We start from the raw sequence: 15749 nt of genomic DNA on the forward strand, positions 1-15749 counted from the left end.
CCTTTATTTCTTCGAAATAATGGAAATATCGACGGAATTTCTGTTCTATGTAGATCCGGAACAATGGAGAACATTTGAAGATTTCCAAAATGCGCAGAAAACTTGCCTTGAACACTTACCTTTAACGACGACTACATCCGAAAAGGCCGAATACAATTGCGTTATTGTAAAAATATATTTTGTTCCTGTCACAATATCAAATGTATCCATAAAATTAAGAAAATCTCAACATAACGTCAATAGAATTAAACTACAATCACTAATTCCAGTTAAATATTCTTGTAGCTTTTAATTTCTTTAAAATGAAATTACAAATTTGATTTGTTCTTGAAAGACTGTACCTCTTTCACCACTTGACCCAAGTCAGCAAAGCTCTCCGTGTAATAATCAGGAATTGCATCACCGTCCTTCAATTGCTCAACGTCGGACAGTTTCGCTCCACCAGTCAATACAAGCAGCGTTTGAAAGCCAGCAACCTTTCCGACAGCTACATCCTGTGCGATCATATCTCCCACGAACAACCCTCTTCGAGAATCCTTTATATGATACTGTTTCTTCAGCATCTCACCTAACAGATGCCCAGGTTTTCCTAAAATAGTGGCTTTCCTCCCAGTGGATTTTTCCAGTATATCAACATAATAACCTGGACCAAGAATTTGAAAACCAGTTGAGACTGCTACAGTGTAATCGGTTGGTCCTGCAATTAACATACAATCTGGATTCCCTTTCAGATACATCTGTGCTCTCAAGAGTTTGATGTTGTTGCAGTTATAATCGAAGTCTATTATCACCGCCTTCACTGGTTTCTTATCATAAATTACGGGAGCGATAAGCCGAATCATTTCGGGCATTGGTTCGTTGGGCTGGAAAAAGTTTACTCGATACATATGTAACTTTCTTCGCTGACGAACTTGTAACTTACCCCACTAATCACCTCATAGCCTGCATCCTGCAATACTTTTAAAAATTCTACTGATCCAATCCCGTAGATTAATCCTTGGAACTCTATCGACTTCAAGTATTTGACTACACTGAAAACTGGAGTTATCACATCTTCTTCAGCAACTTCATGGCCTAGATTGCGCACCTGTTCCTGATAATTCTCCAGCGATCTAACGCTGTTGTTAGAAACGTAGACCAAATGTTTTCCGCAGCCCTTCAGCTCGCTGATAGCATCTCCTGCTCCTTCGGTTGGTCCATACGTATTCCACACTACACCTATACATATAATAGAGCTCTATTTGGCGTTAATCGAACGAAATTACGCTAAATTGCTTTTACCATCGCAATCAGTTAATACGTAATCGAATGAGTCAACGAACCGCTGTTTATCTTCCGGGCTTAGATCGAGCAGCCGCTTGCTGAGGATGCTTCTCATGGCTTCGCGTTCGACAGTGGACTGAGCAGTTCGTTCAAACGACGTTGCTATCTCACAATCAACTAGGGTACCTGTTTTTTGATTCATCATATAGTTCCTCTGAGCATTCTGCCAATTTGATCACATTAGTTGGAGCAGTGTTTACTCTTTTAGTAAATACCATGAATAGAGCAAGTTCGATTCAAATTTTTGTTTTGCTCAAAGACGAGTACTTGACATTTTCGCGCCAGTTTTGTTATTGAAGGAAGAAGTAAAATATAGCTCGAAACAATTATTGTAATTATAATAAATATTATTATAATAATAAGATCATCTACTCTTACTGGCAGTTATGAATTATTGAAGATGTGTTATCATTGCACTCAATGCGTACATCATGCCTTATCGTAAGTTTGATAACAATTGCGTGGCTTACATGCAACTACAGCAGACTAAAAATAGGGGAGAGTGCGTATACTTGATCCTTCGCTTGTTTTTTCGTAGCTATTCCAAAATATATTAACTTGCATGATAAGCAAATCTTTACTTCATGTCGTTACAAAAAAATAGGACCAGTTGGAGAAATCATATCGAATACATGTGTACGATGATTTCATTTCTGCTGAAACCAAAGCAGAGTGTGTAGTGCGAAGGGATCTCCGACGATCTCAGGCTCAATGGTGCAGAGGCCCTAATTTTCTCCGGTTTTATTTTGCCATTTTGTCATTTTGCCTGTGCATCGCAAACCCATTTCCTTGAGGAATTACTACCGTAAAGATTATTGTTTAACTGATAGTCTGAATAAAAGTTCTGAGGTTCAGCGGTGCATTTTTGGCAACCTTAGTAATTGTTGAAAGCTCACGAAGAACATTATAATCGCAAACGGTTAGAAGTGATTGAACAAGAAGCCAAACGCTAAAAGTGACGAAAAAGTGGTAATCAGTCGCCACCGTACGCCACACTCTTTACATTGTAGTGACAGAGGTGGACTTTACAATGGAGGTCGATTTGGATATTTCTCCGACGGCACAAATGATGTCTCCTTTTCGATACATCTAATACAACATCTAATACCCCTGGATTGTCTACTTGCGGACCAAAGATAGGACATTTATCATCATCGATATTTGCGTGATCTAACTAAACAACACTCGGCCATGTACGAAGACCCATCCTGTCTACGTACCCGCCTGGGAAGTAAAGATTGATGGTATAGTCTCCGACAGGGGCCCTAATTGCGAAGTATGGGATTGGCTCCTTCAATAACCCTTTGCTTCAGTCAGTTAAAATTCGGGTTTGCAAGCAATTGCGTTCAGCAAAAATAGAAGAGTACAAGAAAAAAAAACTTATATTTTAGCCTTTTGCCGAATCTACTCTTCCAAACTTGGTTCTTTTGAACGGAATTCGTCTACCTATTTGCGTTTTTGTTCCGCGGGGCATAAACTGCCGTTGTTGAACACAATTGAGTGTACTGTACAGCTAACTATTGTAGAAACAAGCAAGACTGGAAAATTCGGATAGAATAATGAAGTCTTCCTACTGTGGATAAACTCCGCATGATTTCTCGATAATCCCGCGTATAAATTATGCGGGGAATAATTGAAACATTCTTTTAAGGAACGCTTCGAGAAGAAATGCCACACGCCACGATTAATTTCTATACTTCTTCTACTGTGCCTATAAATTTTCGAAAGAAGAAAATCATTTTCTCTTTTAAGCCTCCTAAGAGCATGTGTTTCAGTTCTAGATTCATAATTTTGACAGTTCTATAATATAAAACTGAAAATTTTAAAACTAGGACTTGCTGTCCTCAGCAGCAGTTTTAGCGGATGTTCTATTCAGTTTAAAATTCATGTCTGGCCATGCCTTCAGCGTTCCTGCATTCAAATTTATTTTTCCCCAGTCTATCGGGCCTAGGTGTCTACGCTGAAAACTTTGCATGTATTTAAAACATAGTTCTAAACGTGTTTTAAAATCAGCAACAAACGTCGTATAACAGTTTTAAATTTTAAAACAAAATTGTTCGAAATTATAAAACAAAACGCTCTGCTGGGGATGTGAATGTTTCAGTTCCAGTTCTACTTTGAAACTCCTATACAAAATAAAACGCTCCTGAACATGTTCTAAGGCCAGAGAGTGCCCTTTAAGGGGCGCTGTTACAAAACCGATGTGAGTGGCTCCTGGTCTCGGAAATTTTATAAACCAGCAGCAATTTCCACATGTGACATCAAAAACCCAGTTTCCCTATATTTCAGTACCAATATTTTTTCCTAGGTTATGTATATGCATTATGTAAAACCTGGTTAACTTCCTGCGTAGATCTTTCACAATTTTAAAATTATTCGTCAGGGCCGAGAAAGCACTATATGGGAGCGTTTTTGGAAATCAAAATGTGATTTTCTTTCAGTCGGATTAACCTTTTCTCGGTATCAGACATTGAAGATGTCGCTTGTCAAGTCCGAATCAAAGGGACGGGAAGATCATCTCATCCAGGACTCACATCGATCAGGTCGCTTTCATTTTCATCGCACGCAAGATCATTTAGTAAAGAATTTAAATTTTTCCTAAAAGCACTGAGTTCCAGCGCCCAGCTCCGATGGCAGTGATGCCGCCGCAAATCTACAATAATACGAATTGTGTGAAAATACGAGAAAATAAACCAGTGGTGTGCGATAGTTCCAATGAAACCGACGTAAGGCTGACTATTAAGTGAAATTGCTATTCGCGATCCAAAGCTACATGTAGACCGCAAGATGGCACGAAAGTGCAGTGATGATGTTTTTATTTCCGTCTGTCAAAATGCATCAAAAGTAAATTTTGCATTGTATGAATTCAAGCAATATTATAATTAAATGTTTTTTCTTCTAATAAAAAGTAATATTGATGAAAGAAATATGTTTCCTACCTCAAAAATACTTAGGTGATAAATTTCTTATTACTTCACTAAGAATTCGTTCCTCCGGTTTCAGTTTGTACTAAAATGAAATTCAGAGATTGAAATATCGACAAAAAACACGGTAGTGGGCGAAAATCACTGGATTAAAGAGTGCAAGTGTAAAGAGTGCAAGTATACAGAATGCAAGAGTGTGAGTGTCGAGGTTATCCACTGATAAATCTAATTTCTAACCTCAACAATACAAAAATAATTCCGGATCTTAATAATTCGCAATAAAATATCGAGTTCGACTAAATGTTTTTGTGTCAAACGAAAAAACGAGTGTTTTCTTATCACCTGTAATTGAACTTTTAGTGAAACTATGTAATGTTTATCTTAAAACAATTAAAATAGAGCAACCATCCCATCCAGCTTTTTACGTGCCATAATGGCGGTCTAAACGTAGGATGACTTAATCTCACTGGGCGATTGACGTAAACGATTATTGTCAAAAAGGGCAATTAAACGTGTTACGAACTGAGCAATTTTGACCGCCATCATGGCACGTAAAAAGCTGGATATCATCAATGCAAGAAAATACTTCCGTCATCATTTACCAGGTACTAATAATGAAACCCACTTGGCGCGTCGAACGAATAAGTTTCACGTTCGACAGCCAATCAGGCCAGTACAGTAATAATCTAATGTCATTAGCGCCACACTGCAGTCGGTTTTTTGGAGGAGTTTCGTTCTCTTAGACCGCCGAACTGATTCTGAATGTGTAGATATGAGCGGGCGTCGGGACTTCGCGATCGCGTATATCATCGCGAAGAGCTCGAGCATTTGTACGGTAACGTGTTCAATCGCTTGTTTGTCGCGTGTGCTAACGTGTACGCAACTTCGCTTGTATAAATTCCATTTTATAACAGTGTGTCCTTTCGCATACTTGCGTGTGTTCTTGGATGATTGTGCGCGAACCACGAAACTGATACTTAATCTTCGGTGCACGGTTCAGATGCTAGAAGAAAGTGAGTTACCCCATATCACTAGAGTTCCATGGTCATGTCGCCATGGAACGTGTAGTCTAGTGGATATGAGTGTTTTTGTAATAGGTCCAATTGATGGCATGGACCTAGACTTCTGGTACCGAGGATAGAGACTTCCGGGAGTGACCGATTCTTGATCGCGCGGGAGTTTGTAGGTTCACGCTTGAGACCGCGTTTGACAATTTATAAGAATTTATTATGCTAAGACGTTCACCTTATCATCCGAATGTTATCATATTTGCAAGAACTTGGGTGTAAGTAGCGTGGATGATCGCGAAGGGCTCAAGCATTTTTATATTAACGTGTTTATCGCGTGTATTAGCTTTCGCGTGAATAAATTCGATTTTTTTGTCGCCATAGAAGGTGTTGTTTAGTGGATATGAGCGTCATTTTTGTTTGTTTTTTCTTTCCTTTTTTATTAGCGACTACGAGTGAGTGTATTTTCTTTTTTTATTGTTGTAGCGACTTTTAATTAGCAATGGACTGGAAGGTGTGATATATTTTTCAATATTAAGAGCCATAGCACTCAAAGCGTTGAAGTAAGGAAGTTTAGAAAGGCGTGGAGTAGGGTCATATGAGCAAGCTTAGTTTCGCGGTGATTTAACCCTTTGTCTGCTACCGCAGGAGTCAAGATATTTTGGCATGTGAAATGCAAATCACCTGAGTCTGCGGCATGTCCTGGACGAGTAACTTTGTACCTTATGCTGTCGGAATCGACAAAAAGTTAAATCACGGAAAACTTCCACACTAAGCATTAGCGACGTTGAAACTCATTGAATGAGCTAGTTTTTGCCCTCACTAATTGCCTGCCGTGGTATTTTATTTGAACGGCAATTGTGCCGTATGGACACTGCGTGCTGATTGAATACGGTGTCGGCAGCTTTCACTCAAATGGTACATTTTTTTCCTTTTTTTAATAAAATTAATAAAAAAGGAAAAAAAGGTGCCATGATGGGGATCCATCGCGCAGCTTTGGGTGAAAGCTGTCGACAAATTCTTTTGGTTAGTTCACCTGAAGACATTGGATCTATGCCATTAGGGCCGAGGATAGGGACTACCGCACGTAACCGATTTACGACCACGCGAACTCGGGCATTTGTATGTTCACTCCTGAGAGCGTTTTTGTGAATTTATAAGCGCGGCAACGTTCACTTAGTCACCGGTGTGTTATGCGAGATCGCGGGCGTAGGTGTGCGTGGATTATCGCGAAGAACTCGAGCGTTTGTATGTTAACGTTTTTGTCGCGTGTTCTAGCGGGTATGCATCAGCTTTTTAGAACCGTGTAGCTATTCGCATATTCCAGAATGATTGCGCGCAGACCGTGAATCTAATATTTAAGTTTTAGTGTATGGTTCAGATGCTAGATGAGAGTGAGTTATTCCATTTCACTAAAGTTCCCGGTCATGTCGCCATGAAACGTGTTGTCTAGTTAATGTGAGCGTCATTTTTATCGGTCCAACTGAAACCGTGAGTCTAGGCTGCTAGGAGCGGCGGTAGAGACTTCTGGACATGACCGATTCATGATCGCGCTTGCGGTGGGTTGCGTTTGTAAATTTATAAGTGCTAAAGGGTTCACTTAATTACCGTAGTGTTTTAATGTTGGCGAGATCGTGGGCGCAAATATGTGTGGATGATTGCAATTGCATGTTCGCGTTTGTGATCAGGCTTGTGTTATCGGGTAGGCCACGTTTGTACGTTTCGAATGAGTGAGATTGTGAGTGTATATGAGAGAGAGAGAGAGTTAGTTAGTTTTTTACCATTGGGTAAAAATCAACCAAATTTTGCACACTTTCTCATTTATGTGTATTGTTTACATGCTGTCAAACTCGAAGTCGTTTTCGATTCAACGAAAACGGAGGTGAACCAACGCGAGTCGAGAGAACAAATTCTTTCCAAACATCTGGAATTTCCTGACCTGTCGCAGCGGCAGTTGGGAAAAATGTTGAACATTCACCATTCAACCGTCTCCAGAGTGTTGAAGCGGTTCCAGGAGCGGTCGATGTTGGACCACGGCAAAGGAGCTGGAAGAAAACCGGGACCGGAGAACAAAAAGACGGAGGGAAAGGTGAAGCGGATGATTAAAGCAAATCCCAACGTCTCAAGCCGTGATTTGGCTAAAAAGATCGGCATGTCGCAGAGCTACGTCCAGAATGCAAAGAAGAGAGCTGGACTACATACATACCAGGTACAGAACTTCCCAAACCGCGATGAGCGGCAACAATCGACGGCTAAAACTCGGGCACGGAAGCTCTACGAGAAGAGGCTGATAAAATAGGGCTGCTGTGTGAGGGACGACGAAACGTATATAAAAGCCGATTTTAAGCAAATTCCGGGGTTGGAGTTTTTAACCGGCAAGAGCAAGTTCTATGTGGACGACAAATTTAAGAAGAAGAAAATGTCGAAGTTCGCCTCCAAATATCTCATTTGGCAGGCCATCTGCTCTTGCGGACTGAGGAGTGAGCCTTTCGTGACAAAGGGCACAGTAAATGGCGAGATCTACAAATCTGAGTGCCTCGAGAAGCGCCTTTCGCGTTCTTACAGCAGCACGACGAAGTTCCGCTATTTTGGCCAGATTTGGCATCATGCCACTATTCTAAGTGTCCTGGAGTGGTGTTGGAAATTAGCCAACAGGTCGTAAAGGGTTCGTCCGCGATTATAATCTCCGGCTTGTTTCCCAATCAAGTGAAAGTCGGATCGTGTTGTTGGGTTTAACGAAGAGAGATTATAATTCTCCTGCATAAGGAAAGAAATGAAGAAATACAATATTTTAACCATCTAATAACTAATTCTAATAATATAGCGCAATAAGTGATAATTGAGGTTAGGAACTCACGTTTTGCATCCCTTGTTAACCGTTAATAGTTTCCAGTAGCTTATCGGTCAATCGGTCCCAGTGTTGTCTATAATATTTAGTATTAACGTATTTAGGTAGCATTTTAGAGCATCAAACATCTTACCAAATGTAACTATAAGCAAATTAATTGAGCATGTGCTCATGCCGTGTTAACACTCGGTTTCAGATTTAGACTAAGGTTCAATCCACTGTATATATAATTAGGTTAATGTAATTTAAGATAATTTGATAATTTTAGATACTATACTTTCCTTAGATAAGTTAGCAGTAAGTTTAAACTAAGTTAGGCAAATAATAAATTTATATTTTAAGATGGCAAAAAACCTGCTGCGTCATCCACTCACTACTCATTTACTTCTATCTTTCTGTGCTTCCGACTGTCACTCGTCACAGCTGCCAAGAATGTCTGTCGCCCAAGGTAGTTGGACGGTAGGTGCGCGTTTAGCGAGTCTACACGCAACAAGTGGTATGAGGCCAATTCTGTCCATTTTGTTCCAAAGGACATGAATCCGCCAAACTGTCCGGAGCTGCGCCCGGTGGAGCAGTGATGAAGCGGGAACCCGAGCAAGAAGACAGTCAAAGACGAGAAGGACATGTTAAGAAAATGAAAAAAAAACTGAGAAACTGGTACCGGATGACACTGTACTTCGATGGAGGACATCAAGCGAAAATACGTTCAATTTTACACTCAAGGCTCCATCGATTAACTTTTCTTTTGATTTTTGAAGTTAATATATGTATAAAACTACCCTAAAATCTTGGTTTGATTTTAAACATTATAGGAAAATTGGCATGACATTTCGTGCTCCCACCGGGTCTCAGACCGTTATAACCCCTAGTCACCCACTAAAACACTGCTTAAGGTCAATTGCAGCGGGCCGTGATTCTGAATGTGTAGATATGAGCGGGCGTAGGGACTTCGCGATCGCGTGTGTCATCGCGAAGAGCTCGAGCATTTGTACGGTAAAGTATTCGATAGCGTGTGCGTTTGTTTGTCGCGTGTGCTAAAGTGTATACAACTTCGCTTGTATCAATTCCATTTTATGACAGTGTGTCCTTTCGCATATTTGCGTGTGTTCTTGGATGATCGTGCGCGAACCGCGAGTCTGATACTTAATTTGCGGAGTACGGTTCAGATGCTAGAAGAAAGTGAGTTACCCCATATCACTAGGGTTCCCGGTCATGTCGCCATGGAACGTGTTGTCTAGTGGATATGAGTGTTTTATTAATAGGTCCAATTGAAGGCATGGACCTAGACTTCTGGTACCGAGAATAGAGACTTCCGGGAGTGATCGACTCACGATCGCGCCAGTGCGGGTGTTTGTAGGTTCAAGCTTGAGACCGCGTTTGACAATTTATAAGAACTTTTTATGCTGAGACGTTCACCTTATCACCTGAATGTTTTATATTAAAGTGTTTGTCGCGTGTATTTTGTTTAGTGGATATGAGTGATGAAGCGGGAACTTCGGAAGAGCAAGAAGACAGTCAAAGACGAGAAGGACATGTTAAGAAAATGGAAAAAAAACTGAGAAACTGGTACCGAATGACACTGTAAAGACTTTGATGGAGGACATCAAGCGAAAATACGTTCAATTTTACACTCAAGGCTCCATCGATTAACTTTTCTTTTGATTTTTGAAGTAAATATATGTATAAAACTACCCTAAAATCTTGGTTTGATTTTAAACATTATAAGAAAATTGGCATGACATTTTCGGTGTCGCAATAATTTCGTTTTCGCCCTTTAGTATGAATCTTCTTCAAGATATAGTAATAAAAAGAAAAATAACACGCCGAATAAGGAAAAAACTTAAGTAGAAGCGAATAAATTGATCTATATTATTTTTGGTACACATGAGTAGTGGAAAAGCGAACTACTAGCAGTACAACAAAAATACATCGATCTGAAATCCTTGTTGTAAGATGTAGATGTGTCAAAATGTATTGTTCTATATTATTAATATAAAAAATAATTTCTAATTTTAAACAAACCCTAATTATTCCTCCATATTTTCAGGAAATTTAAATTTTAACGCAAAGAAATTTCCATCTGAGTAAAAAAAGTTAAATCGTTGTACATCGTTAATTTTGGACACATGCATTTTGTGTGTACCTCACATACGTGGTTAATCTCAGTTTTTAGTTTGTTCCAAACTTTCGAGTGGGTAATTCCCCTCTCGTTTATTTTCGAGTGGGTAATACTACCCATACTACTCACATGATTCGCCGACCCTGCCGAGTTCAGGCTTTTGAAACTTTGGGCAAAATATTCTCAAGGCTTATATCTATAGATTAAAAAAAAAAGAAATCGACTTTTTGAAATGTCTCGAGGGAGTGCTCCCCTTAAACACTTCGAAAACAAAAACTCACATTTTCACATGAAATGTGATTAGCATTCACACAACTTCTCCGGATAAATAAGATGCACTATTTTTACAGATTAATTAAATTCGCCGGAGAATGAGCTAACGAATTTCAAAAACATGACAAAACAATTCTAACCTTTTTTGTTTACCGACTTTTTGGTAATTTTGTGTTTAATTTTGACACTTTTGTTTTTTTTACTAAATTAAACAATTATCTCCTTATCCGGTGAAAAGGGAGATCATCAGTTAAATTTTATCGGATTAACTATTATTTATTCTCAAGCTGTTTAAGGAGACGGAGAATTTTATGACTTATTTTATTCAGGAAAAGTTAAACATAGGATAAGCTATTCCTCGCCTGAGTGAGTGAGAATTACAGTGTCTGCTTTCCATACGTACAGCGTTAAACAAATGTACTTGATTGAAGATGAGAAGATGAGAAGAAAATCCTGCACACGAACTTCGAAAACCCATCATGGTCAGTTCGAAATATTGCGAAAAACTAGAAAAGTGCCGTTTCTGCAGATTCCCGGACAAAAATTTTCATCTGACTACAGCACCGGGTTATGCCTTCAGAAAATTCAAATTTTTAAACAATATTTTTTTTGAACCGATGCTTACAAAAACTCCTATCAGGCTGTGCACGCAGACGAAGTCGACATAAATAATGACTTTTACTGTGAGCCGTGTTTACCAACACTGCCATTAAACTGTGAAGCAATGTTTGTAAACACGGCTCACAGTAAAAGTCATTTTTATGTCGACTTCGTCAGCGTGCACAGCGTAATTGGCATTTTGCTGCAAAGCTCAATTATTTGCTGCGACATCTACAGATTAATGGCATAAACAAGATAAGGTGGATGTTTGTGCGTGCGTAGATAATATCTATTAACATATTATGTATGCTAAGTAATTTGATGTAATTTATTAATGTTTTTGCTTAAATAAGCATCAATTATAGTAAATAATGGACTCAGAGGGGAAGAAAAACAATTTGGAAGTCAATGATAATAGTTTTTAGTAGACACACTCAAGTTAAACATAAGAAATATTCTAAAATGTGTATATTGTGCATCTAGGTTAGGGTTCACAACCGCCCGAGTTAAGAATATTTAAACAACCAATCAAAGCATAACCAGTATAAATGCACTTTTGGCAAGAATTAGCTCTCATTTCGAACATACACAACTTTGTACAAAGTGGTTTCATACCGGTTCAGAAAGAAAAATTAAAAAATATGCTATATCCCTGTTTTGCATAGTAAATCTATTACCATCTTGAAGGAAATTAGTTTTCTTCCACTTCACTTTCATTTTTCTATAAACTAAGGCCAATTTTCTTAAACATGCAAAAATTACGTAAACTTTTAAAGATTTGCTACTGATCTGACAGTTTATTCGCAAAACATCCACTCCAAGCATGTAGCTCCCCCTACATATATTTTCTGCATGAAGATGCCAATACCTTTTTAAAAAAAATTCTAGAGTCAAAACATTTGCTTGTCTGTGAAAAATGCTTAGTCTATCATACTGCTGAAACGTATAAAGTTTCATCTGAATCGAACAATTTTACTATTTTAAATATCATCATTATGATGAGTCTTCGTAGAATCGCTCAATATACATTCCTGACTTTCATGTTCAGTGGGCCAACCAGAAAATACAAGGAAAAAAAATTAAACATTTTCTCATTCTTATACGGCCAATGATGGCTTGTCCAGATAAGTGTGCACCATCATTAAATAAATTTTGTCTCTTTTCTCACTGCAATGATGGTCGAAATGGCAAGATTTTTCCATTCCCATTATGCTATTTTGGTGTTTTGAGTGCAATAGAACGTAGACAGATTGCAGAAACAACTTCTTCAGCATAACACTTACACATCGTTACGGAAACGAATCCTATAATTGCTTCCTCCCATTGCGCACACCTCGTAGTGGAGCACGTGGTCCACAACAACACGGTTGTTGCCCAACAGGCAAAGGAGCGAAAGCGCGCCTTCAAATCGGTACACAGGCGCGTGACTCGGTTGCTGTTAAAGGACCGTTGCTTCTCGCCGGTATCGGTACCAGCAGCCAGCCTATAAAAGGACACGCACAGTGGAAATTCGTTGCCAGTTTTCCTTGGAACACAGAAAAGTATAGATCTCCATCAGGCAGCACCAAGACCAGGAAGTAGCAATAGTTTCCAACCGCTTGGAGCTGATATTCTCTATTGGTGGATTAACACTCCGAGTCCGGTGGTGCAGAGCTGGTGGTGCAGAGAGGAAGGTAGTCAGTCAAAGGGAAGTTCCGGAAGTCGGAAATAAAGTGCCACTGCCTTGTTTCCCTCGGTCCATGGTTGAATTAGTTCTGCTGATAACTTGGTTAGACGTTCAAAGAAACATCAGGCAATAGTTGAATCCCCGCCGCAACTGCACCTCGGTGAAGTGGATAGTAGTGCTTCCGTCGGTGGATAGTGGATCTTTTTGAACTAATTATGTGATGGATTCTGAGGAATCTTAGAATTTTCGACGGCCCTTGAAGTAATTTCAAAGGAAAAAAAGAACAAAATGTTATTCTAGTAATTGTTGTTTCAATAGGAAAACTAGTTGAGAGAAAAAAATGTTCTCTTTGGCAACATAGTGAACTATTTATTTTAGCGAGACAAGAAAACACAACCGCCAAGCAACAGGTGGTTCTTGGTGGGCTCTAACAGGTACACCGCCAGCTTTAGCGTAGGTGGCATTGCACGGATCTTGTTGTTGGTGAAGTATTCCGGCCAGCTGCTTTATGTTCGAGCTGGATGACCCACGGGAAAAGCTAAGACTACTGGAGACTCCAGTGAAGCTGGTGGAAAAACCAGGTAGGTACGGTTCGGAAAATTCCTTCACTAATTATGGCGCTCTCTGCGAGAATGGATTGGATTTTGCTGTAATTAAGTTTCAACTCAGTAAGAAGAGATAATCGGTAAAACTATTTCAATTGGTTCGGTGCGGTTTTGTGCGAATTATGATTACGATATTGTATTATATTGTTGGCGGTTTCGCAAATCCGAAGCCAGTAAGACGAGACGAGGCGTACGATCTGCGGTTGATGCTGTTCGCTATTCGATAATCATCATCTCGAAATCAATTGTGAGATAAATAATAAGCTCCGTAAACTACTACAACGCTATTCACTATCTGGAAATAAACAGGAAACAGGAACTGTCTTAGGCAGATAATTTGAATTGTTATTGCGTTTGAGACATTCAGGTCGCGATGTCATAATGTTCGAAAGCAATCATATTTATGATATGACTTTTCATAATTCAAGAAAATGTTAAACACAATCTTAGACTGAAATTTAATTTATAAAAAATGTACGATTAAGGTGTTTCGATTTATTATGCTTATTAGTTTAGATAGAACATTCAAGAACCTAGATGCAAAATGTTTCACAAAAAAAACAATTTTAGTTAATCGAAACATAGCAAATTCCTAAAAATTCAATATAAATAATAATAAAATAATAAGTTCCCATATAAACACAATATTCTGGTGTATTTATGGGTTTTAAGACCATTTTATCGTGTTTTAATGGTTGGGTAATTTGCTGGCGCGGTCCATATTCATGGTAGGGCTTGTTCGTGACAAAATCTGGATACCTAAAACACATAGATCTCGTGACATATTTAACCAACAAATTAAATATTCCTGAAAGATATTGACGTATGTCTTTTCTATCTAAAAATACATAATTTGTTAATATATCAAAAACGCTTTTATAAATAACGTCGAAAAAAGTGCGCGCGTTAAAAAAGTTTTTTTTTTTTGTGCAGTCCAAATGAAACTCGGAGATATGTAATAGGGTGTCCCAAAATGACATCATGTTAAAAAAGTCATCAGGCTCACTTCTTTAATGAAAGGTTAGGGTATCAGGACCACTTTCTTCTTCGGAGTGAATTTTTTAAAACTCTCCGTACTGGTGGCGAATTTTGATTTTTCCAAAATGGGCCGGTTTTGGGTAAAATTTCAAATTCATGCTTGTTGAAGTGCGCCTGAACTAGATTTTTTTCAGCATTTTTTTATTTTTCTGGAGATCCAAATGGAGAAGTTTGGTTAGTTAGTTTGTACAAATTGTGGATTATAAGAGCGATAGAGCCATTCAAACTTAGTAAAAAGTGTAATTTTTGGTGCTTTTCATTAGTTTTTCTTTTAAAACTGAGTATCTACAAAATGTTAAAAGCATAGGAAACACTTCATGTAGTTGAGCCAAATATAGGGGCGTATTTTTACTGAAGAGAGTGGCTAGTGGGGTACGAGTTATTTAAGTTTTTTCTAGATAACCTTTTGACATTTTTAGATATTCATAAAAAATAACACTGTTCTACAAATTAAAACAATTTCAGTGTTCGCATTTTATTTTTCGTAAAATAGGAGGAAAATGATGAAAAAAATGTGATTTCTTCTTGTCTCTACTACATCGGAATCGGTTTTTATGAGCAATTGACGATTTTCTTTAAATTATTTAGTATATTAATAACCACCTAGTGGGGTTGAAAATCATGAAAATTAAACAAATATGTCGAGTTAGTGGCAAGTTATGGCGTATATTTGTATGCCGAATTGACCAACGTATTCAGATTTTGCATATAAAGTCTCATTCCCATGTACCTTAGGACCTTAGAGTGAAGAAAAAGGCAGAAGGATGGGGTGAATGTTGAAAAACAGATCTTTACGTTTTAGATCACACAATTCCGAAATAGTCAATTTTGAAGGCTTTGTATTTTCGAAAAAGTTTTACAACAGAATACAGTGCATCTTCTAGTACAATAATTTTGGTGAATAAGCCTCCAAGTAGTAATTATGGAGAATTAACTTTTAGCATAGCATAGCATATACGATTGCACAAATCGTGGGTGGCTGTACAGTGTACAATGATCAGCTAATAGTTATCATGATATCCACCGTATCGTGTCGCAAGAAAAAACATTTGGGATTAACGCTTTTTCTTCAAAGTGGAACAAGCATCACAGTGTACACCTGGCCACGTCCTTACAATCGTCGAGGAAGCGAAGGAATGTTAGTTCAACATCCACTTGCGAAAGTGCAGGGAACCCATACTACTTTCATAGATGTTTCAGGAATAGGTGTTTGTATTAGTAGGGCAGGTTATTTATGAGGAGCTATTCAACAACATTTCAATGCAAAATGGATGTAACTTACTTCGTTTAGCCCGTATTTACAGTAAGAAAATTTTTGGGATAAAATATATAAATATTGAAAAAAT

The 15749-nt window shown here is 38.5% G+C and overlaps 2 protein-coding genes across 3 annotated transcripts in view; one reads left to right on the forward strand and one right to left on the reverse strand.

Moving 5' to 3' along the window:
• Window positions 1-263: 263 nt before the first annotated feature.
• LOC131692141 (glycerol-3-phosphate phosphatase-like) lies at window positions 264-1422 on the reverse strand. The gene is made up of 3 exons (XM_058979016.1): window positions 1282-1422; window positions 923-1218; window positions 264-863 (listed from the first exon to the last, which is right to left on the reverse strand). The coding sequence occupies exons 1-3, from the start codon at window positions 1376-1378 to the stop codon at window positions 309-311; spliced, it is 948 nt and encodes a 315-aa protein (XP_058834999.1). The 5' UTR covers window positions 1379-1422; the 3' UTR covers window positions 264-308.
• An 11202-nt stretch (window positions 1423-12624) lies between these two features.
• LOC131689020 (sodium-dependent dopamine transporter) overlaps window positions 12625-15749 on the forward strand; it is a 76558-nt gene continuing 73433 nt past the window's right edge. For both annotated transcript variants that reach the window (XM_058973751.1, XM_058973746.1), the window contains exon 1: window positions 12625-13341. Coding sequence is in view for 1 of the 2 variants with exons in the window: in XM_058973746.1 (XP_058829729.1) it covers window positions 13269-13341 (73 nt within the window). In the remaining variant the exon portion in view is untranslated. The remainder of the gene's footprint in view (window positions 13342-15749) is intronic.

The sequence above is a fragment of the Topomyia yanbarensis genome, chromosome 3 (assembly GCF_030247195.1).
Source record: "Topomyia yanbarensis strain Yona2022 chromosome 3, ASM3024719v1, whole genome shotgun sequence".
Lineage (NCBI taxonomy): Eukaryota > Metazoa > Arthropoda > Insecta > Diptera > Culicidae > Topomyia > Topomyia yanbarensis.